General features: G+C 50.8%; 7 protein-coding genes across 7 annotated transcripts; 5 read left to right on the forward strand and 2 right to left on the reverse strand.

The window, feature by feature from the left end:
• Positions 1-1,013: 1,013 nt before the first annotated feature.
• On the forward strand, positions 1,014-4,879 carry DSM5745_10759 (uncharacterized protein; the record flags this gene model as incomplete). Its single annotated transcript, XM_026752775.1, has 4 exons — positions 1,014-1,163; positions 1,335-2,562; positions 3,218-4,500; positions 4,547-4,879. The coding sequence occupies 4 exons, from the start codon at positions 1,014-1,016 to the stop codon at positions 4,877-4,879; spliced, it is 2,994 nt and encodes a 997-aa protein (XP_026598793.1).
• A 264-nt stretch (positions 4,880-5,143) lies between these two features.
• Positions 5,144-5,740, forward strand: DSM5745_10760 (uncharacterized protein; the record flags this gene model as incomplete). The annotated part of the gene is made up of 4 exons (XM_026752776.1): positions 5,144-5,186; positions 5,272-5,285; positions 5,372-5,545; positions 5,594-5,740. The coding sequence occupies 4 exons, from the start codon at positions 5,144-5,146 to the stop codon at positions 5,738-5,740; spliced, it is 378 nt and encodes a 125-aa protein (XP_026598794.1).
• A 213-nt stretch (positions 5,741-5,953) lies between these two features.
• On the reverse strand, positions 5,954-10,170 carry DSM5745_10761 (C2 domain protein; the record flags this gene model as incomplete). The annotated part of the gene is made up of 5 exons (XM_026752777.1): positions 5,954-6,838; positions 6,882-7,466; positions 7,511-7,970; positions 8,014-8,199; positions 8,255-10,170. The coding sequence occupies 5 exons, from the start codon at positions 10,168-10,170 to the stop codon at positions 5,954-5,956; spliced, it is 4,032 nt and encodes a 1,343-aa protein (XP_026598795.1).
• Positions 10,171-10,830: 660 nt separating this feature from the next.
• Positions 10,831-11,537, reverse strand: DSM5745_10762 (uncharacterized protein; the record flags this gene model as incomplete). The annotated part of the gene is made up of 4 exons (XM_026752778.1): positions 10,831-10,860; positions 10,915-11,226; positions 11,278-11,400; positions 11,472-11,537. The coding sequence occupies 4 exons, from the start codon at positions 11,535-11,537 to the stop codon at positions 10,831-10,833; spliced, it is 531 nt and encodes a 176-aa protein (XP_026598796.1).
• Positions 11,538-12,232: 695 nt separating this feature from the next.
• Positions 12,233-17,206, forward strand: swr1 (putative SNF2 family helicase/ATPase (Swr1); the record flags this gene model as incomplete). The annotated part of the gene is made up of 1 exon (XM_026752779.1): positions 12,233-17,206. The coding sequence occupies one exon, from the start codon at positions 12,233-12,235 to the stop codon at positions 17,204-17,206; it is 4,974 nt and encodes a 1,657-aa protein (XP_026598797.1).
• A 5,391-nt stretch (positions 17,207-22,597) lies between these two features.
• Positions 22,598-23,598, forward strand: DSM5745_10764 (Clr5 domain-containing protein; the record flags this gene model as incomplete). The annotated part of the gene is made up of 2 exons (XM_026752780.1): positions 22,598-22,731; positions 22,782-23,598. The coding sequence occupies 2 exons, from the start codon at positions 22,598-22,600 to the stop codon at positions 23,596-23,598; spliced, it is 951 nt and encodes a 316-aa protein (XP_026598798.1).
• Positions 23,599-24,218: 620 nt separating this feature from the next.
• Positions 24,219-25,289, forward strand: DSM5745_10765 (NADPH:quinone oxidoreductase family protein; the record flags this gene model as incomplete). Its single annotated transcript, XM_026752781.1, has 2 exons — positions 24,219-24,251; positions 24,297-25,289. The coding sequence occupies 2 exons, from the start codon at positions 24,219-24,221 to the stop codon at positions 25,287-25,289; spliced, it is 1,026 nt and encodes a 341-aa protein (XP_026598799.1).
• Positions 25,290-25,781: the final 492 nt, after the last annotated feature.

Genomic DNA, 25,781 nt, shown 5'->3' on the forward strand with positions numbered 1-25,781 from the left:
ACCATCGCTGCATTAGCACGCAGTACCCGATGCCTATGCGCTTGGATAACAAGCATTGGCACTTGCCACGGTGTATGTACTCGTGCTCTCCATACTCAAGGTCTTGATATCCATGTTCCACCTTGTGCCACAGTCCACCATCTTATGATTAGTCTAAAGCGGCCGGAACTGCTTGTATGAATTAATCCGCGAAGTTCTCAGGCGGGCCAGTCAGGGAAGCAGCTCAGCGGAGTGACGAGTACAGCTATATCATTTATAGAGCCATGGACTCAAGCACGCCGCACAAATCAGTTGGGCAGTGGGTCCCTTTCAAGTTTCGAGTTTCTGATAAAAGACATAATCAATACGGTAGCTTGGATCTGGGTTGCAGAGACCACCAATCTTCGGCGCCGGCGGCTGTTTATTTTGCTGTGCCCCTGTCTATCACAAAGAAGTTGCCAAACAATTCTCGCAGTCAATTCTCTACCAACGTATACTCAAGATAGTAACCTATTTCATAGTACAGAGCTATACGCGGTACACCCTCTGGTCTGCAGATTATCAAGGATAAATTGTTTTGATGCTAACTCATGTGGCCATGGCTATTAGTGTGAATATGTAAACATGCACCAAAAGTTCTGATAGCCAGACAATGGCCGTACAAAGTGGTTATACACAAGTTGGTGCTTGATTGATGCTCCGCCTGAATTTTTGAACTTGGCGGATGATTCTGCAAGAGTACATTGCAAGTTGAATAAAGATGGATTCTAAGATCACTCGTTATTCGGTCTTGCACAGAGTAGTCACTATAGAGGGTGGAGTACACAGCTCAGTAAGACGTGACTAAGCTAGTGCATGGGCCATCTCGCTTACCAAAGCGGACTATTTAAGGCAGCAGAAAAGTGAGGTTCTTTCGGTTTTCCATACAACAACTTGCTTTATGCTTCCTTGTACTTCTGCTCTCTGCAGAAGTACTCGTCTTTCCCGGCAGATGTATCTTTCTCTGCCTTGTAACATCAACGCTTCTTTGCATAATGTCTCCTGCGTCTCTTGCTGCTGATTTGCAGCCGGACCGACAGTTGAAAATATTGGCCCGAGGTTTTGAAGCTCTGCTACTGACCACACAACAACTCAGTTCCAAGGAGAAACTTCTTCAGCAACGCCTGGAATATGCCCATGATGAGGTACTTTCACCCTCGTGCCCGCACCATGCCGCCCGTCTCAAGTGATGAGAGAACTTGATTAGCTCTAGATCAGGAGTCCATGTGACGATGACAGACATATCATGTATTATCTGATGAGAATTGTTCCTTGCTTTTATATTATCTAGTTGATTGCCGCTGACCTGGATAAAGTTTCTCAAGCTCGCAGACCGCTCTCCCCAAGGACTCGATCCACACACCAAGATTGTCGCAGAGAAGATTCTCGGCCGTCTACAGTACAGTCCCGCACTGCAGAACCTAAATCCAGTGGATGTAGTAAAAGATCTATCAGAGTCTGGAAACGTAGGAGATTCGAGTCTTGCTGCCATAACAGAGGGGGTGGGGATATTCAAATCGTTCCTCAACCCTGATGATGATGGATCAACCGGCGTGGTTGCGACAAGAGCTCGCTCGTTAGAGAGAGACTTTACTACCAGGGGCACGCGTGGAAGTCTGCGCTGCCCTTTCTCAAAGCCTCATAGTCTGTCCTCTGAAAATGGGGTCAACGGGATTGCAGCGCCGTTTAACGGCGATACCTGCGGTTTCCAGCACTTAGACCCCATCAAGGAGGAGCAGATGGAGAGACGATCGAGTCAAGCTCCTTCTGCGAGCGTGCGGTCTTCGACTCGCTGCCCTGCCTCTCGCTGCCCCATTAGGTTCCTAGATCAGCATAGCCCGGAAGAAATCGCCGACTATGTTGAACGACACAAACATGAAATTCCTAGAAGCCATGCCATATGTGTCAAACGGTATTCCAACAGCACGCGACAAATGGATGCAAAATATGGCGACCTCACCAATATGATCCGAGGTTTGTCACAGAAACATCAAGCCTTCCTCCCTGGGCCGTGCTTGCGAGCTGCCAGTTCTTCAGCAGAGCGCGTCGAAAAATGGGCGGAAGATGTCAAACCACAAACGCCGGCTGAAGGAGACGAAGCTGGCGAGGATGACGAAGATCGAAAGGGCCATTTCGACCGGCCTCTGCGAGAAGTTCGCGTTGGAGAATCACCGAGCCGGCCTTGGGGAATCCATGTTCCTATTCCTCCACCTCCAGCAAATGATCCTACTGTGCAGTTACCACCGGCTCACGACCTGGCTACGGATAAACCATCTGATGGTGCTGCGACAGGCGCGCCCAAGGGCCGTTGTCCGTTTGGTCACGGCGCTGGCCCGCCTCCTCCAGACCATCCAGCCATCGACACCGAGACTGTTCGCAAGGAGCCCATCAATACACCCGATGCCACCAGCACGAGGGATGACAAGCCTATTGACGACCCGCCAAAGCCGTCCACAGCGAACGTTGTGTTCAATGGGCCAGTGTTTTTCGGTTTCTCCCCGGAACAGACTGCGGTGTTCATGCAGCAGCTGGCAAGTCTAGGGAGTATGGGCAAAAAATCATGATATCCTTTCTTATTTTATGATGCGTGCATGCATGGCCATTATTGGGACGGGGTTAGTGTTTGAAAGCGAGGAGTTCGGGTTACTTACTGTATATACTAGTACTAGGTCAGCGCAACCGAGTATGCACTTTTCATCTGCCGAGTTCAAAAATCCGTACATACCAACAAACTCGTCTGCAGAAGAATGGTTTCGAGTTCAAGCCTTGTCACTGATAAGTCAACAGAAGACGATTTCTATCTTGTTTGTACCCCAGAAGTATAACCCCGCATGTGTTCTCCGCAGCCGAGAAACCTCGGTACTCCGTAGTATTATGTGGCAGGTGCAGGTGCAGGCAATGATATCTCTCTCCTAGTAGCTTAAATGTTCTTACCCTGCCCCATCTGTGGCCTCCTGCTAACTCAAATTCCCTGTCTCGACTCCGTCTGGGCTCAGCGAAGTGACGAGTACAAGCGACATCTGCAAGGTACAAGCTGACAGCAAAGTTTGCCGCTCCTACTGATATAACGCTAAGCAAGATGGTGGTGTATCTCCCTGAGAAAGATTATGACTTCCCCAACATCGATTTACTGACTCTTCTGTTTCGTATGGTTTCGTACCCTTTCTTGCCTGTCGCCGCGAACTAACTCCTTGACCAGAATCGCCTATTCCTGGAAGCACAGAGAGCACAGTCCTTCACGCTGAGGCGGCGGATCCTTCGAATGCGACCACCAAAGCTCAGACGCGACTTCTTACCCGCCAGATTGCATATATCTTGCGCCATCACTTCGGTGTTGGAAGACAAGGGGCAGGCATGGATGTCGTTGTCGGTGTTTCCGGGGGCCAGGTGTTACTCCCGTCTGTCTTCTACGGCGTTGTAGCGGCTGGTGGTGTTTGGAGTGCTGCTTCTTCGACTGCTACTCCTCCTGAGCTGGAGAGACAGATCCTTCAGGGAAGCAGCCGTTTACTCATCGCAGGCCCCGAGTCCAAGGATGTGGTGTTAAAGGCGGCCAGAGCAGCGGGTGTTCCAGAAAACCGTGTCCTTGTCCTGCGTAGTGCAGGCCACGAGCGTATACTCCAGAATGTTGCCACGGGACAAAACTACCTTGATGAGTTGAAGCCGTCCGATGTGTTGGATTGGGAGCGTATCACAGACCCCAAAAAACTGGAGGACTCGCTTATCTGCCTTTTATACAGCAGTGGCACGACGGGTGTGCCCAAGGGTGTCAACATCTCGCACACGAACATGGTCACTGAGGCGCTGATTCCTCTCTACTATGATCTCGAGTACATTGCCAAAAAAAGAGCAGCCGACCCCAAGTACGAGCATCCCTACCGGACATTGGCACACCTTCCCACTGCTCATATCGCTGGGTGCCAGGGATACTTTGCTAATCCAGCCGTTGCAGGCGGCACAGTCTTCTGGATGGAGAAGTTCGATTTTGCAAAGTTCTTGGAGTACAACAAGAAGCTAGAGATCACCACTTTTTTTACCGTGCCCCCGATTTATCTGCTGATATCCCTCAGCCCGGCTGTCACGGATCACTTCAAGTCATTGCGCCGCGCGTACTCTGGTGCCGCTCCCATGGGCGCAGATTTACAGACTAAGGCGCAAAAGAAGCTTGGATGCCTGATCAATCAAACCTGGGGTCTGAGTGAAACAACCGGTAGTACGACAGGCATGCCCTGGGAGACAGAAGAACTCACCGGCAGCGTGAGTCGCCTGTGGCCAAACATGCGTCTGCGGATCGTCGACGAGGACGGCAAGGATGTCGAGGAGGGCAAAGAGGGCGAATTCCTCATCAAGGGACCCGTCGTAACCAAGGGCTACTACGGGAACCCACAAGCCACCAAGGAGGCCTTTACTGAGGATGGCTGGTTCAAATCTGGAGACATTGGTCTGCGCCGCAACGGGCTGTTCTACGTCGTTGATCGGAAGAAGGTACTTATCCTTATACAGTAGAAAAAAGGAAATACTGACCAGCCAGGAACTCATCAAATACAAAGGACTTCAAGTCGCCCCTGCTGAGCTCGAAGCTCACCTCATCTCTCACCCTCTCATCTTCGATGCCGCCGTCATTGGTGTTCCAGCACCCGACGGCTCCGGGAACGAGGTTCCACGCGCGTACGTCGTCGCGGATAAGACGAGGATCAGCGAAGATCAGGTCAAGGACTTTGTCAAGAGCCACCTTGCACATTACAAGCAGCTCCGTGGTGGCGTAATGTATCTGCCCGCAATCCCTAAGAGCCCGAGTGGCAAGATCCTGCGCCGAGAACTCCGTGATCTGGTGAAGAAGGAGGCGCAAAGTGCTAGGCTGTAGTTGTCGGTGGGCATTGGCGGTGGGCATTGGCGTTGACGAGCAGATCCGTTGTCGGAGTACAGTAGAAAAGTGGGGTGAGAACCAGACGGCCGGTGAATCGTGACTCTTCCCCTCCATAGCTTTCCCGCGGACAACATATTCTCCCAAGTATAATTCATGCTCAGGATCTCACCCCGTCTGCTATCTACCTCCCGTCCTCTTCTGTCAACGTCAATCCGTCCCAGGGTCCAACCTCGTATTCAATTGCTCATCCAAACAGCCGCAATGTCCGACCTCACCAACATCTTTACCCCCAACGCCTGCCCTCGTAAGTCCCCCGATCTCCATCTTACAAGTATCAAGAGATGCACCGAGACTCCAGTTTGGATGGCATCAGCTAACGATTTATTCAGCTGTGGGTCCCTACGTACGTCCTCTTTCATTCAGATCTACCCCGCTCAAATGACTACACACAACTCAAACGACTCTGCAACCCCGCTAAACAACAAATAGTCCCAGGCTGTCAAGGCCAACGGCCAGATCTTCCTCTCCGGCCAGATCCCCGCGGACAAGAACGGCAACCTCGTCGAGGGTGACATCAAGACCAAGACCCAGGCTTGCTGCGACAACATCAAGGCTATTTTGGACGCTGCCGGCTCGTCTGTTGACAAGATCATTCGTGTCAACGTGAGTGACTTTATACTATCCTGTGGAATAGACTAATTGCTGGCTTAGGTCTTCCTCGACGACATGTCCAACTTCGCCGAGATGAACTCTCAGTACGAGAAGTTCTTCACTCACAAGCCTGCCCGGTCTTGCATTGCTGCGAAGCAGCTGCCCAAGGGTGTTCCTGTTGAGATTGAGTGCATTGCTCTAGCGTAATTTTCTTAACTATGGATAAAAACAAAAGTCGATGCTCTATAGCTCAGGCCTGGCTAGTAATATATGACGATTATCATTAGCTGATATACTGCAACTTCACCACTATCCGCCGCTAGATCAAACAAAAGAGGGATTTCAAGTCATCAATCGGTATCCATGGCTTACACAAACAGGAACATAGATCAAGAACAAAAGAAATATGCAACAGATCCGTCATCGACGTCCCAATGTACCAGACATCCGTCCCCCCACGTTAGCCATGAGGCTTTGCTTAACGATTGCATCCGCTGCCGCCGCCGCAGCAAGTCGCTCTTTCTGGCGACTGCGGTCACGAAGATACCCAGCAGCTTCAGGACGCATCCGGAGAATACGCAGAATCATATCATCGTTTGGATCTGCCTGCGCCTCACGCCATTTCTCTGCCTTGGCCTTCTTCATTGTACCTAAGTTCCGCGAGTGCATGATACTTTTGGCACGTCGTCCACCTGGGACGGCGAGCACGCTAGCATGGCCTCCGAGGCCAGGAGGCGCGGAGGCTCGATTCTTGTTGGCTTGTTGCCGGGAGATTGTGGCAGAAGCCATCCGCTCTGATGTGCGAATGAGGTTGTCTGTAGGTTCAAAGTAGAAATAGTTGAGACTCTGGATATCGTGGTATTTCGGCGATTTCAAGATGTCGATGGAAACACCAGCCGCTTCACCTGTTTCTTCATCTGGGGCGTGGAAGAAGTTGAGTAGAAGCACGAGCCAGCGAGAGACGATTTCGACCTCTTGCATAGTAAGGGGTTTCTGATGCGATGGCTTATCTGAAAGAGGGGGCACAAGCAGGCTCTCAATAGTGGCCAGAACCTCCTTCCATAGACGAGCCATGACCATTTTCATGGCTTCGGGAGTGAGAGACTCCGCCATGATTGCAAAATTGTCGTTGAAATAATCAAAAAGGGGTGTCAATGCGTTCTCAACATCTGCGCTTGACGGTGCAACAGTGGATTGTTGGGCCCGGTTGCGATTCAGGAAATTGGACACAGTGGAACCGATGCCTCGCGATAGTAATGACCTCAGAGTTCTTCGAGACAAGCAATGGTTGATGTACGAGGTCAGCTGCCGGTTGTTAGCTGACATCTAAAACAAGGATGGGCAGTACCTTTTCCGTGATCTTCCGCGTCATGTCTCTCTCCGTTCGCTTTAAGGTACGGAATGCCTTGCCAAAATAGAACTGAATGTCGTCACGTTCTCCTTCCATGCTTACCCGGAGCAAGAGTCTACCTTGTGTATCCAAATCCAGCCAGTACTCCCTCGGCAAGAAATCACTGAAATGGACAGGATCAAGCTTGATTGATGTACGTCCAACATAATCGTGGTCACCTACTGCATCCCAGTCCCAGATTGTAGCGATGACGTTTAGAGGACCATTGGTAGTGATCTCTGCTGTGTCATCCCACCGCGGGTTAAGGTTGTTGTAGATGATGCGCGTCTTTCCGATTCGTTTCTGAAATTCATCATTCAAAACGACGTACGGATCGCTGCCTCCATTCATGTCACAGGCCTTGAGATCTTCCGCTTCCACGACCTTGATGGTGAAGACATATGTTGTTGATTTGCGTATCTTCTGAAGGGTTGGAGGACTATGCCGGGCAATCGCTTCCGCACAGCCATCGACGTTTACCTCACGCTCGAGCCTGTCGAGTTGGGTAAGGGCATATTCAATGTTGTTTAGCTTGACCAAAGACTAAGGAATGTTAGCCATGATACTTGTATATTGCATTAGCTTACCTGGGGGAAGAACTGGAATGGCTCAATCTTTTCTTTGTTGTTCCATGCCTCCTTTGCGAATTGCATTAGCTTTTCCTGCGTCGTCTGGTTCAAAGCGGCCTCCTGATCTGGTGAAAGGCGATCCATTTCCTTTGCAAACATCTTTTCCACTGCTTCACAGTATTTGGCCACAGCTCCACCTATCGATTTCGACAAAGCAGTCATGAATTTCGCGTACTGAAACTCGTCCGCCCAGTTGAGTTGTATCATCTGCTCAATGACTTGATTGAACGAGCGGAATATATCAATAACAGACACACTGTGCCTAGACTCTTCCGATGTCGAGGTACCCTCGGGGATTGTGAAGTTGTCTTGTCGTAGTGCTTGCTCAACCCACTCCATGATCTTCTGGTCAGTAAGACGCATCCACCTCCAAACAAAGTCTTCTAATACATCTTCGATGTGAAACGGGAACGAAGAGCTAGCGAATGTCAGTCAAGTTTTAGTTGGGGTCAGAGTCATACTCAGGAAGTGCGTTAGCAAACAATCCTCGCACACCACAGAGCTGCTTGTAAAGGTGAAAAGCGTCGTTCATGTCAAGCTCTTCCTCCCTAGTCTTTTCCATCTCAATGATTCGCACCATCAATTGGTGAATGTCTTCAGCAAATATTACAAGGGTATTTGCTAATAATATCTCATAGGGATTAACCCTATCAAGTATGTCAGCGAGAAGTCTCCTCATCATAAGGAACCGATGATCCATACCCCATGATCTCTGGGTTTTTTCGGTACCGCTTACGGATTTTTTCCGAATGTTTCGTGACAGCATCGCAAAGCTGGATGACATGGTCCAACTCCCATTCCTCAGGTTCAACTGGGACCTCCTGCCCCAGAATACTTTGATATTTCTCAGTTGCCTTCTCCGCCAGACCGTCCTGAACATATGACTGGAAGCGTTCGATATCACTCGTGTCCTCGGAATAGTCCGGGTCAAGCTGTATATGATTCTCCAAAACGTACATCACCGGGCCGATTGGGCGCGGTTTAGCCTCGTAGCAATCCATCATTACGTCGTACAGCTCCCTTAGAATAGCCTCATGCAGGGAGGAGAGTATTTGACGCATCATCAGCCTGTCGTGCACGGTCCACTTGTGCCTATCATAAAGAACTGAGGAAACAAAACTGTTGCGTTTTTTGCCTTCCGAAGACGGTATTTCCTTGATGAAAGTGAACGCCGAGTCCAGGGTGTCTAGGTCAATCTCATTATCCACAAACTTCGATCGTACAACGTCCAGAAACAGGACGATTCTGGAGCACGCGGGAATTCTCCAGCGGAGACAAATTTCGTTCAACATCTCAGTTGATTGCTTTGAGAGCAGTTTCATGGAAGGTACGTCCGATGTGGCTGGTGTAGCCTCGAGGTCGCGGTCCTTCAAGTCATAGCTTAAGGCTTGGGCTAGGATTGTGCCATATACCGATCTCGGGTCCAGCGGTATGTATGTGTATGTGTCGGATTCCCCCGACTCGTCGTTAAGCGACAGTGAGCTTATATCCACGGGCTGGTCAATCACGTACGATATGGGCCGACCGGTACTTGCTTGGTCACCATGCTGGTCGGCTGCGCCTGCGTTAAACTGAGGAAGAGTACCACCAGATGTGTTTTTGGCGAGCCCAGGGTTCGACTGCATTATGGCGAGCATCATCTGTGACAAATCCGGCCCTTCGCTCTTTTTCCAAGCTTCATATGCTTCTGCGTCTTCAAAGTCATCCACAGAGAGTGATTTCCCAGTCTTGAGGCTCAGATGAGTTTGGTAAGTTTTGAGATCCCGTAGCGCCGCTTGCTCAGTCCACACTCCTCGATGGCCGTCAATATCAGCTTGGACCTGGGAGAGACCCACGTGGAATACCCTCGCAACATGCTGCACGAGGGGCATGTCCTTCACGTCGTAGCTCAAGGGCGCAACCACTTCGATAGTGGATGGGCCAGATGTCTGCATGAGATCTTGGTCTTGGGAGAGAAGCTTGGTCTCCAATGTTGATAATCGAATTGCGAGCTCCGGTCGCTCTTTCGCCCAGTCGTTGCTTTTCAAGATAAGCGCGAACAAGCGAACGAAAAGCGCAACGTGCCTATCCACCATGAACCTCCAGCTATCATCATCTGGCTCCTTGCCCTTGCTCAGTTCCTTGGTCGCGTTGGAATAGAAGATAAGGACGAGATCCTCCGCGCGCCGGTCCTTCTCCATTCGCTTCTTGAATGATTGATCTTTGAGGGCATTGAGAAATGCTGCAAATGTCCGAACAACCAGCGGATCTTGGTATTCTTTTCTTCTTTCCTTCCCCATCAGAACTCCTGTCAACCTCTTTTCGAGCTCGGATATGAAGCCGTGGGGGAATCTGGAGCTTTTAGAATCTCGTATAAGGGAGAAATCACTCATGAGGTCCTGAAACGAGGTAGAAGACCTCTTCGGCCTCTGTTGAGGAGCCGGCGCATTCTGAACACGGCGTGCTCGCGGGTGAAGCAGATGAGCGAGGTATGCAGTCCGAAGAGCGTAGGAGTAGGCCGCCGAGGAGCTCACCGTACGTCGGCGAGAAAGCGAAAGGTTGCGCGAATGACGGTTTTCATTCTGGATACTGTTCACCCGCCGGTTTACGCCTCGGGATTGGGTAGACGCTGTAGACATGAGGATTGTTCGCTATCTGGATCACGGCGAGGGGCGACGGAGCGCGGGACCATGGGCGACGACCACTGCAGCTCTGGGCGATGGATCCGGAGTACTAGGTTTTTCTCGCGCTGTCTAGGGTGAGAGGGATATTATGCAGTGGACAGACTGAGGACTCGGAGCAAATGAAGTTAATAAGAAAGGGGCGCGCTGTTGCAACGGAAGATCATTCCAAGTGTTGCAGGTTGCTCCCGTACGCCTGAAACAAAAAGATCAGGCTTCACCCCCAGTCTTAAAAATAGACTGACGTAGGCGCCGCACCCAGGTATCAAATGCTACGATATCGACTCAAGATGCGCCGCTTTAAAATGAGACAGAATACTTTTTACAATAAATAAATTCTGCTCTTGGGACAGACATTTTTTGATGGGTTTGGGCATGTGACTTCCTTTATGTGCGCAAAAATCACCCGCAACAGACTCGCGCCATGCACATTGACCACGGTTGTATCATCTCTTAAACGGTTTTGGGATTTATCGCTGATATCATACCGTGGTCCAGGTTAGTTTGACGCATAGCCCGAGGCGGATATCCGCCCTCAATCGCGTCGATATTCAGAAACTCGATGGACGCCGAAACAAATCGCATTGTATGTATTTACACAATAAAACAGAGGTATCATCACCAACTATCCTCGCCGGACTTGCGCGCCTATATGTCACGTTAGGAGGACCTTTTTTTTGGCCAAGTAGGGTCGCAACGCACCGGAAGAGCATTTGGGCCTCCAAGCTCCTTCTCCAGGCCGTCAGGGAACGTCCTAGGAACACTAGGCTTGTCAGGGTAGAAGGCGCTCACGACGCCGCAAAGCCCGAGAAATGTCACAACGAAAGCACCGAGCTGGAGGATACCCTTGCCGGAGGTCACATGGGTGTATTGCTCGGGACTGAAGACACCGAGGATTTCGTTCTCCTCGTGAACCGGTTCGCCAAAGTTCCTCCTCTCTTGCTTGTCCCACCAGTCGACGTAGGGACTTCTGAACTGACGCTTCATGCGGGGGGGATTCTGGTAACCGCCGTTCTATGCAGATGCGTCAGCAACCATGTTCAGCACAAAAAATGGAGGTCATACCATCAAAGGATCATCGTTCTCAGCTGCGTTCAGAACACGAACGTGTGAGAATGAAGCGCGGGGGACTGTAGATCGAAGGGCAACCTGCGGCAGGCGCCGCGACAAAAGGCGTTGAGCGAGCATCTATGGGGTTGAAGTTAGCATAGTAAAATAAGCACAGAGCTGTTATAAAGGACAGTTCGCATTGAGCTAACCTTTTCGCCGCTACAAATCAAACAATGTTGCGTAGCAAGCAGGTCAACGAAGGCTCGATTGCCCATGGGTTGAAGTTGCAGTTGCGGAATGACGGGATACCAGCGGCTTATGTAAGCTTGCACCCGTTGCTACAGAGCTGGATGTTTCTACAGGGCCACTAGGCTTGATAAAGAAGAAACAGCCGATTAGGCTTAGCTTGGCCGCCAAGTACGGAGTACTCCGTATGATACAATTTGACGAACATGCTAAGGTGTCCAATGATCGATATGTGGCCATAGAGGCTGTCAGTTTAGTGGTTAGTTTGGCGGCTTACATGGTATTCAATATGGTATTCTAGAGACAGTTACTTTGCCTACCCTGTGTGTCTGTGATCTTAGAAGACTTAGATCTTCCTACTGGCCCATGACTTCGCACAGACACACTAGCCTTACTTGGACTCTCTTGGCTGGTCTTAGTGACCTGTCCAGGTCGTAGTACTTCTAAAAGCCCTGTGAAATTAGGAGTCAGACAGCTCATTACCACCAACGGAGCTTAGTTATACGCCGCCTTGTCGTGGTTAAAAACTCTCCACGCATTTCATTCCATTGACCTTTTTACCTGCCAATAACGCCACGCTGCCGATAACTATGCCAGACTTCTGGTGGCACCTTAACTCAGTTCCCGCTACCTGTTGATGCGAATATACCCCTTCCAACCGCGTCCTCGTTGGGAAATCTGGGGTCAGCTGTGAAGAGGGCCCCTGTCTCCGCGGCTACAAGACATGCAAAACGGCACAACTATTGGTATTTTGTCCGAAAATGAACGATTGATCCCAAAAGACGAACCCGTTTCATCCGATCTGTTTTCCAACGATCATCCTATTGATTCCAGCGCTCCTAACCCGACTCCGGCCGAAATCAAGGAAGAGGTCGCTACTGATCACTATGAAGGACCACCATCCAAGAAACGAAAAGTCGGGAGCGCGACGCCATCCCGTCGCTCAAATTCCAGGGCGGCTTCCCCTCCTTGGAAGAAAGCCGGCGTTGATGGTCCGACGTCGAAGATTGTGGATGGCAAACGTCGATCTACGAGAGTCAGCAACGTCGGCCCTGTCGAGCAACTTTCATCGGATGTGAAACCCGCGCGAACAGTTCAGAAGCAGTATGCGAGCAAAGGTGCTTCTAATCGAAATGACGCGACTCCTCTACCGATGACTCCGTCTGTTTCAGGAATAAACAGGAAGTCTCTTGCCGGCACTGCTGGAGTGAATGGCTCACCCAATACCGCGTTCAAGTCTCATAACAAGCGGCGGGATTCGTCCTCGCCCGTGTTTAAACGTACATCTACGCGCACAAGGTCCGACAGTTCCGGTACTCCCAACTATTACCACCGCGCTGTCAACGGGGTCGCCCCCTACTTGTACCCGAATAAGACTAGGTCAACTAGATCCTCCTTGCACGCTTCGTCGGCGATTGAAGAAGCCATGGAGTTTGGGCAAGATGAGCACGATGAAAATGGTCAACGAATACCTCGGATACGGATAAAGGTCAAGAAACCGGTGCTCGACATCCAGCATCCGTCCCACGTTCTACCCAATCGAAAATACGGCTCATTCAAGGAGTGGCTGGAGAACGAAGGCTCTGGTCAGGAGGGGATGTTCATCATTACAAACGCATTGGGGGAGGCACAAAAAAGACAGCAAGTAACGGATGCTATGGAGCCTGGTGGTCTTTTAAGCTCCGAAGTTTGTTCCGCCTTCTTGCCGGAACCACAAGAAGAACCCCCTCAGCAATACTCGCATCAAGATCATCTCGTGGCACATGCTTTGTTTTTCAAAAAGCTTCTCGACAAGGAACACCGCGCTCATCGTAAGGTGGCCAAAGAACTCGCCGTGGCCTGTGTGGAAGCATGGAAGAAGCGCAATAAAGACCCGGAAGATATACTCAGAGAGCAACAAGAGGAAATGCGCGGGAAACGCAAGCAGCTGGCCAAGGATCTCAAGAAGATGTTTGACCTTGCCCGGGCAGAAATTGACCGGATACGTCTTGCACGTTGGGAGGAGGAGCAGAAAGCTAAAGATCAAAGGGCGTTGGATCGGGCAATCAAGCAGTCGACCATGCTTTTTGAAAAGCGGCGTTTGGAGATATTGGGAGAAACGGGAAGCGATGCGCCGGAGACTACAACAGATGAAGAGGAAGAAGAAGAAGAAGCTGAAACCGACGATGAACCTGACGAGGACGACGAGGACGACGAGGACATGTCAACGGACACCGAAGAGGACGGAGAGGAGGACGATGACGTGGGCCTTACTGCAGAAGAATTGCGATTGAAATATGCAAATCTACCAGATACCAACTTGGCGCAACCCGATGTGGTCTCTGAAGACAGTGATCGCTCAGATGTTGACGACACTCCTGGCGGTATCTACGACCGCGCTCAAACTGAGGCCATCGAACTTGACGAAATCGACCCTATGCTCATGGACGACAGTGAAGAGTCCACCGATATGGACGATGACATGGGCGACAGCGATGGCGATGAAACTAGTGGGCCTGAGTCGGATGAAGAGGATGATGGTAGGCCTGGATTATTAGGATTTTTCTCCGCTGGGGACTTGTCTGCCGACGACCTGCATCAAGCTGCCTCTGAGAGTCAGCTAACTAGCGCTGATGCGGACGGCGACGAAAAGTTCTCATCTGATCAGTCCGAATACGAGTCTGAAGACCCAGACGAAGTTACGCTTGTCCCCACTGGGCCGTCAAAGAAAGGCTCGAGTACGCCAGCCACTGATACAGTATCTCCGGCCCTAGAATTCTCGACGACTACCCCCACGGTGAACGATGCATCTCACACCGAGAAACCCATCAACCTGAAAGCTGAGGCTACTGTGGATATTCCCGCTGACGACCCTGCTCCCTCCCACGACGTACACATAAATGAAGTCGATGTGATGGATACCTCTGATGATAGTAACCTCATTGAACAGCCACAACTTGAGTCATATCACAGTAGAGCTGCGTCCAGCGAAGCGTCTCCCGGAACGGTAGCCACCAAACCCTCTGAACTCGAATCGGTCTCTTCCCTCGATGCACCGGCGGAGAATAATGCACCGACAGAGAACACTGTAGTGACGAAAATACCACACCTTTTGCGGGGAACGTTACGAGAGTACCAGCATTTTGGCTTGGACTGGTTAGCGGGTCTTTACACAAATCATATCAACGGTATCCTTGCAGATGAAATGGGTCTGGGCAAGACTATTCAGACGATTGCCCTGCTTGCACACTTGGCAGTGGAGCACGAAGTCTGGGGCCCCCATCTTGTGGTGGTCCCCACGAGTGTCATTCTCAACTGGGAGATGGAATTCAAGAAATGGTGTCCTGGTTTCAAGATCATGACCTACTATGGGACCCAGGAAGAACGTCGGCAGAAACGCAGAGGTTGGATGGATGACAATAGTTGGAACGTGTTGATCACATCGTACCAATTGGTGCTGCAAGACCAGCAGGTTCTAAAGCGAAGAAGTTGGCATTACATGATTCTTGATGAGGCCCACAACATCAAGAACTTTCGTTCCCAGCGTTGGCAAGCTTTGCTCACGTTTCGGACACGTGCTCGACTCTTGCTGACCGGGACGCCACTTCAAAATAACCTTACTGAGCTGTGGTCTCTCCTCTTTTTCCTAATGCCGACCGATGGTAATGAGGCTGGTATTGAGGGCTTCGCTGACTTGAGAAACTTTTCTGAATGGTTCCGGCGTCCGGTAGAGCAAATTTTGGAGCATGGCAGGGAAACGATGGATGACGAGGCCAAACAAGTGGTGACGAAGTTGCATACAGTCCTGCGACCGTATATATTGCGGCGTTTGAAAGCTGATGTTGAGAAGCAAATGCCTGGGAAATACGAGCATGTCGTAAACTGCAGATTGTCAAAGCGACAAAGATATCTGTACGATGGCTTCATGTCCAGGGCGCAGACCAAAGAAACGCTTGCATCCGGCAACTATTTGTCGATTATAAACTGTTTAATGCAGCTACGCAAAGTTTGTAATCACCCAGATCTTTTCGAGACACGACCTATTTCAACTTCATTCGCCATGCCACATTCCGTCGCCACGGAGTTTGAGACCAAAGAACTCCTTGTTCGGCGGCGTCTGCTCTACGAACACCCCTTGGAGAAGCTCGATTTCGATTTCCTCAACTTGGTGCCCATTTCAAGGGAAGACATCTCGCGAAGACTTGCGGACGATAGCGCCAGGATTATGGCCTATGCTCCGTTCAATACGCTCCGCGAACGTCAATACCACCGGACGAACTGGCAGATGAAGTTCAATGGCTCAACAATACAGTCCACATTGGAAACTCTGGAGAACGACTGCAGGAAGAGGAGAATGGCCGAATTAGAAAGGTTCCTGTATTTCGAGTCAAAGCGCCACGGCCGTCGCCCAGTGTATGGAAGCAGCCTTATCAACCTTATAGCCAGCATCACCCACAGCAACGGGCCTGGTACCTCAACAGATCGGCTCAGTCAATCTTCTGTACTTGCCTCGATGATCATGTCGCTGGAGGAACGATCTCAAGCCATGGACGGGTACGTTCAGAGGTTTGCCTGCGTTACACCGGCCGCGATTGCTGCGGGGGTTACTGAAGCGGCTCTAACGCCCATCTCCACGCGACACCTCACGAACAAGATTCTCTCTAATCCGTTCCACGAGGCCCAGATGCGCCTCTCCATCGCTTTCCCAGACAAAAGGCTTTTGCAGTACGACTGTGGAAAACTTCAGAGACTGGACAAACTGCTGCGTGATTTGAAAGCAGGCGGCCACCGAGCATTGATTTTCACTCAGATGACCAAAATGCTAGACGTGCTGGAGCAGTTTCTCAACATCCACGGACATCGCTATCTTCGTCTAGACGGTACGACCAAGGTCGAACAGCGACAGATTCTCACAGATCGGTTCAACAACGACAACCGTATTCTAGCATTCATCCTATCCAGTCGCTCTGGTGGTCTAGGTATCAACTTGACAGGCGCCGACACCGTGATCTTTTACGACTTAGACTGGAACCCAGCAATGGACAAGCAGTGTCAGGACCGTTGCCATCGTATTGGGCAGACCCGTGATGTGCATATCTACCGCTTCGTCTCAGAATACACAATCGAATCCAATATCCTCCGCAAGGCAAACCAAAAACGCATGCTAGACGATGTTGTCATCCAAGAGGGCGAGTTCACAACGGATTACTTCACGAAGCTCGACGTGCAAGACATGATCGGCGCCGATGACGAGGCGTTGTCAGGGCAAGATGAAGCTAGCGCTGCCATGGACCGCGTTCTCGAGAACCGAGTCACCAACACGTCGCGCGTTTTTGAACAGGCAGAGGACAAAGAAGATATCGACGCCGCTAAGAACGCCCAGAAGGAACTGGAACACGCAGACGACGGTGACTTTGATGACCGCGCCAACGCCAACGCCGCCACCGCTGCCTCGGCTTCTGCCTCCGGCGCCGGTGAGACTCCGACTCAACCAGGCACACCCCTGCCCGATGAGGCGCAGCAACCATTAAACGCAAACAACGCTGAGGCTGGCGAGGATGCGGCGGAAGTTGACCCGTCCCTTGGCCACATTGACGACTACCTGTTGAGATTTATGGAATGGAATATGAAGGACGAACCGCTCGTGCTTCCTGTAGACAAGAGCACGAAGAAGTCCAAGAAGGGAAAGGAGCACCGTCTTCGCAAGAGACGACGTTGATCCTTTTCTCATGTATTTTTAGCCATTTTGCTCTATTTCTATTTTGATGCTTTTTGTACGGAGTACCTGCTTCTCTAATCAAGCAGGTTCCTTTTAGGGACGTTTTATCATGTTTGATTACGATTACTGTATCTAGGGATATCTTATCTATTTACTCTTTCATTTATCGCATCAAGAGGCGATGACAAAGGCAAGACGGCGGTCAGTATGTCACTGTCAGTATAAGTCGAGGTGGCGGTTGCGAAGTCTTGTTAACTCCAATATGCGCCTGAGATATGTCATATTTCCCATCTTCATTCTTTTTTCTGATTGGACCCATGCGTTTTTGAGGTTGGTTTGTTCTCAAAGCAAGCAGACATGCAAGCTGTTTGCTAAATGTCCCTGATATAGAGCTACGTGTTTTCACAAAAGGGGCTCTTAGACCGATGTTCTCGATCTTTGTCTCGTGGCTGCGGTGTACTGCCGGTAATCCCAATGTAGTACGTACCTTTGCAGCCCAGTGTAAGGCTGTAAGCATGGTTATACTGCAAAGGGATCTCCACCAGTCGTGCACCTCTTGTGATCTTGGTATGTTTGACGATAGAAGATAGCGACGAAACCATGACAAATACCGAGGCAGTTACTGTCAATCACGAATATGTACTTCTGTTCCCCAACTATAGGTATGCGAGGCAATCCTGCGGAATCGCAACCATTGAGCCCCGAGCGCGCTTTTCTAGAGTATTTCTTGATGGAGACAAACTCGAGACGGCGATTTGGGATTAAATCCACAGCGGTCGCGGAGTCGATTGATCGGTCTGTCGCCAGAATACGCGCTCCCGTGAAAAGTCTCCGTTTAGGGCACTAAAAAGGCAGGCAGGCCACTGGTAAGAGCAAGTTAGTCTAGAGGTTGCTCTCATAGAGCCATAGCAGTGATGCATAGTGTATGGACGGGAGGGATTAGTTACGGTACTTAGCACCTTGAGCATCTGTGTTGTCCGGCCGCGTCTTGCCCGGAATTCTTAACCTGATTGGGCCGGGCCAGGCCTAGTAGTAGGGTCCTGACGCGAATGTGGATTGTGGAGTTTAGAGCTTTGGCAGGATTTGTGGCGCGCTTGGACAGCGTTCTGTTTTGGATCTCAGCGACGAGGCCACAAATGGGGTGCTATCTGACCCCTGGAAACCGTCCCGACAGTCTGGCTGAAAGAAATCAACACGACGGTCGAGAGGTCGAGACTGAAATCATACAACTTGCGCTGCGTCTGAGCGGTGGAAATACTTTTCTTTCTCTTTCCCTCCTGGTGGAGCAAAACGACAGGGGCCCGAATGCGCAAACAAAGAAGAGCTTTGGCCAATCACCAAGTCTGGGGAGGGAAGCTGACACGAGGCATCATACTCAGGATGCAGGTGCAGGGCTGATCGTGTAACTTGACCGCTCGAGGTGGTCTGCTCGCTTCTGTCGCTTCAATCATTTTCAAATTTCAATACTGCAAGTACCGTGCTTAGGATTCCGCTTCCTGCGTAAGTTCTCCAGCTGTAAGCATTTCTGTACAGATCTGGGCCAGGTGGTGGTACTGGGACGGCACGGGCACGACGGTTACGTCCCATGGAAGAGCCCATCCTGTTTCAAGACGATCAAAAAGGCACAGATGCTGAATGTGCCTAGTAACAGCCCTTTGTCTTGTTTCGAGCCCGACCACTGGTCCACTGGATGACCTGGTACATCGCTCGAACCAACGGTTGATCAAAGAACGGTTGACTTTGGTAGTTGTTGGGTTTGAGAAGGCCCAGAGTTGCTGAAGGTGTCTACTTGGAATTTTTCAACGGCCACTGCCTCAATGCCTACACCTCTGTCAAGTTCTTCAGTTGAATCCCACCGAACCATGGCGATTGCAAAGTCTCTTCATAAAACGGCAGCCATGATAGGAACAAGCTACGCGGTGCGAACACAGACCAGGACCAATGCAGGGGAAATAGCAGTACGGAGCAGACTCGATCACAATAAGCCCCATCTGAATGATTTCTTCAGCATTTGCTATATTCAAACGACTCGCAAGGTGACCTTTTATTGTTTGTTGCAGCAAACCGAGGGTGTAGTGAGTATGAAAGACGGAATCTATTGGCTACTGAGGAGGAACAGACGAAATGAAGCAGCGTCACGGTGGGCTGAGGGAAGTCCTTCCGTTCGCGATGCTGAATGGCGGGAGAAAACGAAAGCCTAGAGCTATAGGCTAGCAGAGGCTCATCAGAAGCAAATCGCCAGCTGTTTGTGTGGCAGTAGATTTAGCATGGTAGCGTGAACAATGGCCTTGTCTGTTTTGGTAGATAATTGTCAGCCAATGGTGGAGAGTCAACAACCTAACATATTATAGCAATTCGTTCAAGGCTCTGAATAAGGGCAAGCCCGGGTAACGCAGGTGGACTTGTTTTCAAATGCACAACGGGGATTTCTATCAGGAACCTGTGTCTCCTTGTGGGGGGAGACAAGTTCCTGATTCTGCAGAACTGTTTGCCAGTCTGCGACGTTCAGCCTCTACTACGTGAGTGACAATCAGTCAGCCACAGCAGCGAAATATATCAGGGATCTTATTGATGTGCGGGATATCAATATCTCCGTATGTATGAAATCACTAGTTCAATTAATTGATGCAGGACCAAGTGCTGACGGGAAGGTTGAGCCACACTCAGTGAGCTGCAGCATCTGGTGATCTGTGTACTTTGGTTGCCCACCTGGTGAAGAATCCTGATGTACACGTGTGGGGGAGTGGGCACTGGGAGAGAACAGAGAGGAACCGGCAGTCTGCAAGAAGATCACAAACTCTCAGGTCTTTGCAGATTCAGGCCCGTGCATGCAGTTCGCAGTCCACACGAGGAACGCAATGTGATCAATTGTAATGCTATGATGCATCGGGTTGTACAAGATGATTGGGTATAACAGCCGGTCCTGTCGGGTCGGCCCTCTTGAAGGAAAAGACGTGCGAGGACTACCAACCCCTGCGGAAGCCTTCGGGAACCATGGCCTGCAGCAAACAATGCATGAGGATGTGATGCATCTAAAACCATAGATATATTCAACATTGCCAGCAGAGGACACTTGGGTTGCACAGGGATTCTCTCCAAATCAGAAGGAAGAGCGCAGAGAGGGAGACAATGACGTTGTTGTCGCACAGAATAATTGACTTGCTAAACAAGCGCATTGTTCTGTTCTTTTCACTTTCACTCTAACTGGGGGCCTCTGATCGCACCTCGATCGATGCAGGCCAGAGGGTGTATTCATTGCAGCGGCGTAGCCGAGGACTGCCGAGTCTGTTCACCATGCCATGGTTGCCTGGTCACTGCAGCAGATGCATTCTGCAGCCCCACGACTATCGAGTTTGGGGGATACTGTCTGACCCACTGGGAGCCACTGCTGCAGATTCAGATACGGGCTGAGATTCAGATAACACATCTCAAGATCGTTCCTGAATCCTGACGATTGGGTAAGTCCGATTCCATCTCGATTCGGAAAAGGCAGCCGTCGTTTTGGATCGACTTATTCTCACATCTGCTGGGAGCTAGAAGATGTCAGCACCTATTCACATTCGGTGAGTGGCTAAATGATGGATGACTTGTACCGACTTCTATGTTAGTTTCACTGATATGTGCATTGAGCTAGCTGGGTTGTCGGGTTGGTGTACCGACTTCTATGTGAGTTTTAACCTTCCGGCCTAAGCGCGATCGCTGCCATGTTTAGTCAACTCTCCACCACAGTCTTGAATAGACCAGAGGCCACAGGGCAGGGTGACGGATTTGAGATTTCCTAATCAGAAAAGGTGACATACACGCGGACAACAGATGAGCTGGAAGATATCACCGGAACAAATTACGCGCGGACCAAGCATCGACAGGAAATCAATTGATAGGAGGTCAAATTACCTGTCGGCTGTCATAAGTCCGCGGGATTCCAGTACAGCCAGCACTCAAGCTATACAGGTAGGGTGGCGCACGCCTCGGATATTCGTATACTTGCCGACACCCTCTGGCCTGTGTCGGATCACAGGTTCACCGCGAATCGACGCCGCAGCGGGTTGCCTCTGTGGAGTCGCGCTGCCAATGCCTACCAGCCTGCAGGTCAAAGTAAGGTACGGAAAACCTCGCTCTTCGCCACTAGACACCTTCAGCAGCCTGCATACTGGCGGACTGGCAGTCTCGACTCAGAACTACACAAGACTAAGATTCTTTGACGCGTCCCAAGATGGCAGTTCGACATCTGCGCCAAGTCTTGAACTGGGTTTAGCTGGCCGATGCGGTGGAGATTGGGGGATCAACCTTGGCTCGCTAGCACGACCTAACTTCCTACACTACTACAGCCGAAGATCGACCGCTACTTTCGTTTATTGTCGCAGTACGTTTTTAACTGCAGTCGATGATTGGTCTTACCGGTGAATCCCGCCATCAAGAGTATCATGGTCGAATCTGATTGGGACGGAAAAAGATGACCCTACTGGGTTCAATATTACCTGTCAAGGATTCAGTGCGGGCGAATCAGACTCCTGAAGAGCAGCGGTACTGAAGAACAAAATGTGAAGGAACACAGGGCACTGGTCAGTCGGCTTCAGATCACCGGGTAAGTATTTTGTCAGCTACCTGCCATTAGTGGACCGAGTGAGAGGGGTCGATCTGTTTGACATGAACAGGGGGAGACAGGAAGGTATAGGTCAGATACACTAATGGCAAGTGTCTAGTCCAATGGGGGAATGCTCTGCACGGGCTAGAAAAGGGAAAAGAGGAGCCGGCAATGAAAGCAAAGACAGGAAAAAGCAAAGACGGACAAGCGTTATTCCAGCTCTGGAGAGTTCGCAGACTGTATAGACTCTGTCCGACTGAACACACCCCATCGGCCACGCCAGTTTTCACTGGGTCAGTTTAATATCGATTATCTCATCGAGAGGAAGCCTCCCAGCGCATTGGTGGGATCGTGAGCAGGGATAGCGAAGATGACAGGACCCGAGACAATGGAGCGTGCTACCGGCGGCAGCAACCAAAAAGGTCCATCGACGCTACTGTCCTGCCGTCACCAATCATGCTTCCTCTCCTATCACCGTTCGTTCCTTGGGCAGCAGATCCCAGGCTCGCCCGTCTGCGTTCTCCGGCGGGCCCGGTCGCCTGCTTTGACTGCACGAGATTACTATCTCGTTCCTCTATTTTATTTAATTAAATCGGATCTAGACTGGCCATCCTCACCCTTTGCTGTGTTGACTGGCCAATTCCTTCTCTCCGGCTTACAATACATATATCTGACGTGCTCGTCTTTGATCTCCCTGGCAACTTCCTCCAGAGAAACCACGACCGTCTCAATCTTTACACCTTCAAAACCAAATTTCACGTCCACTTTTTTTTTTATAATTTCTTTCTGTGACATAACCTGTCAAGATGAAGAATTCCGTGCCCATTCCATCCGACGTGTGGGAGGAGAAGAAGGCCTTGATTGCTGCTCTGTACAAGGACGAAGAATGGCCGCTCAAGCAGGTCATCAAGAAGATCCGCTCAGATAACTTTAACCCGAGGTAAGTATTCGTGATTGGCAGCACGTGCAATCTTTCTAATGCCCTTTCAGCGAGACCCAGCTACGAAGCAGATTGAAGAAGTGGCGTGTCACCAAACCCTCTCGCCAAACAAGAGAACGCACGAAAGAGAGTGTCCGCAGCCCTAAAGCCCGAAGTCATTCCGAGAACACGAGCCCCAGCTCGACCATATCGAGACCGTCAGCGACAGGGGTTTCCATGTCCGAGATGGAATGGTACATGGCCAACAGGGCATACGGGCCGCATGGGTTGCCTACCGTCTGGGCGCCTGCTTCGAGTCATTCGTCACCTATAAGCTCGCCAGGGAATTCCCGTGTCAATTCACATGCATCATTGGCAATCCCCAGTTCCGCTTCCTTCGACTCATCTCAGACGTCACCTTTGGATACCGCTTTCGAACAGCTGGCAACGACACCCACTTTTGCAAATTCTCCGTACGCCCTGGACACCGACTCATGTTTGCAAACGCCCGTGTCAGCGACCACTGCGGCTCCGCCAGCCATTGCCTACTGGTACCCAGCCTTTGAGACGAGTACTCGAGCTCCATCGATCTCATATTACACCACGGGTCCTCTGACTCCACCAATTGATTCCATGATGCACCTGCTCCCTCCACAGATGCCCGAATTCCAGGCCATCAGACGTACACTGGCCTCTCCATATGAGCCAGATCTCACTTCAGCAAAGGTACGGCAATCGCAGAAGTCTCTTGATAGGAAGGTCTCCCTTCCGCCGAAGATAAGCACTAGCCAGTACTCAAGTGGCGTGGTCACGCCAACATCTCCTTTCTTTCAAGGGCAATTTTCTTGCCCTGAATCTCTTGTGCATCGATCAAGTATCGATTTCTGATGCTCAGACTGCCACAAAATCATTCTATCTTTACATTCTCGCCGATGTTTTGTTATATATCTTATTTTCTTGTTTGCCTTTTGTGTAGGGTCACTTGGACATCGCCACAAAAAGTTCTACCCTTCGAATTCGGAGTTTCAGGGCCGGCATGTATAGTGGGTGGGGTGGGCGCAAGTGTAATGAACTGGGGTAATGATTTGGAATTCATTTTTCGGCCCGGTTATCGTACTCCGTACATAGATCGTTAAGAAAGAAAGAAAAAGAGTACCTATTTTTAGCGTTTATACAGGTCAACTTGTCTAAACTAGCCTCGTCTCTGCTCGTGATTGAAATCCGCCGACAGTACACCCTCTGGCCCGCATTGGATCGAGCCGTCAGGGCTTTTGTATCTGGTAAAAAGGGAACCGTGGTAGAATCTAGTACATTAAAACCTGGACAGGGATGTTCGTAGCCTGGATCTGGGTCCTTATCCGACAACCTCGGTATCTTCCCATCTCGGTCACGACTAACCTTGCGGGGACTCCATGGACTTATCATCTGGAGTAGATCTGCAGACCTCCTTGGAGTCTTGACATTCTCCCATCACAATCAAACCTCTGCGTAATTACTGATCCATTATAATGCGCGCTATCCAAGTAAAGAAATACGTCAAGGTATGCCCACTCTATTTTGTCCAGGCCAGAGAATAACACATACAGGGACCCCTCGACCTCACTGTCTCCACCCTCCCGACTCCATCTCCCTCCCCCTCCGCCTACCTAATCGAAATACACTCCGCGGGGACAAACTTCTTCGACCTGCTCCAAATCCGTGGCAAATACCAGCACCAGCCCCGTTTCCCCTGGGTCAGCGGCTCCGAGTTCGCAGGCACAATCGCCGCCGTCCCGACGTCAGGCGGGCCATGGAAGTACAAGGTCGGAGACCGGGTGTTTGGCGCCACACAGGGCGCGTATGCGACGCACGTCCTTGCTTCGGAGTCAACCCTACTCCCTGTGCCGCAACGGTGGAGCTTTGAAGATGCGGCCGGGTTGTTTGTCACGGCCCCGACGTCGTACGGCGGCTTGGTGCACCGAGCGAATGTACAGCCTGGGGAGTGGGTGCTTGTCCATGCGGCTGCTGGGGGTGTGGGCCTCGCGGCGGTGCAGATTGCAAAGGCCCGCGGGGCGACAGTAATCGCGACGGCGGGGACGGAGAGGAAGAGGGAGGTTGCGAAGGCGTTTGGGGCCGACTACGTGATTGATTATCGGGATAAAACGTGGCCTGAGAAAGTCAAAGCGCTTTGTGCGGAGCACCGGCAGGGGAATGGGAAGGCCGGCGTGGATGTCGTCTACGATCCCGTGGGCATGATCGATGCGAGCTTGAAGTGTGTTGCGTGGAATGCCAGGCTGTTGGTTATTGGGTTCGCGGCGGGGAGTATCGAAAAGGTGGCGCTGAACCGAGTATTGTTGAAGAATGTTAGCATTGTCGGGTTGCACTGGGGGCAGTATGCGAAATTTGAGCAGGAGACGGTGGGTGTCGTTTGGAAGGGCATCTTTGATCTGATTGCGCAGGGCAAGTTCAAGGGGACAGCGTTCAAGGACGAAAGCTTTGTCGGGCTGGAGTGCGTTCCCAAGGCACTGCAGGCGCTTGGAGGTCGGGAGACCTGGGGAAAGGTCGTGGTCCAGGTCATAGACGATAAGGCTAAGCTGTGACTGCTAATTTAGGTTTTACTATATACTGATGTAGGTGCGCAAGGAGCCATGCTCTAGTAGGAATAGAAGAACACGGACTATGAAGGCCCTGGATTCGTCTGGCAACTTGAACATGGTTCGCGACCCAAAGGTCCAGCAATCCAACTCCGCTCAGGCACAGCCACAAGACGTGGCATGTATTGACCGTTCTCCGTAAAGAGTCCGTGGATGCGTCTGCTGCCACACGTCCGGAGACACATGGCAAGCTAACAGGGACAGTTGGGTTGCTCAGTTGCGTGAGGAGTGATGGCGATGAAATATCACGAGGAACTCATGGCCACTTACCACTGGCTACAGTCTGTCTGCTACGTCATGAGTAGAGGCAGTCTATAGCCAGTGGTAAGTGGCCATGTCTAGGATTCTGTACTCGTCAGAACGATTGAAGATGTTGGCGGACAGAAAATCTCACCGAGTGTGTGGGAGTATTCTGCACTAAGGGTTAGTCATCTTTGA

Source organism: Aspergillus mulundensis (assembly GCF_003369625.1).
Source record: "Aspergillus mulundensis strain DSM 5745 chromosome Unknown scaffold_16, whole genome shotgun sequence".
In the NCBI taxonomy this organism is placed as follows: Eukaryota; Fungi; Ascomycota; class Eurotiomycetes; order Eurotiales; family Aspergillaceae; genus Aspergillus; species Aspergillus mulundensis.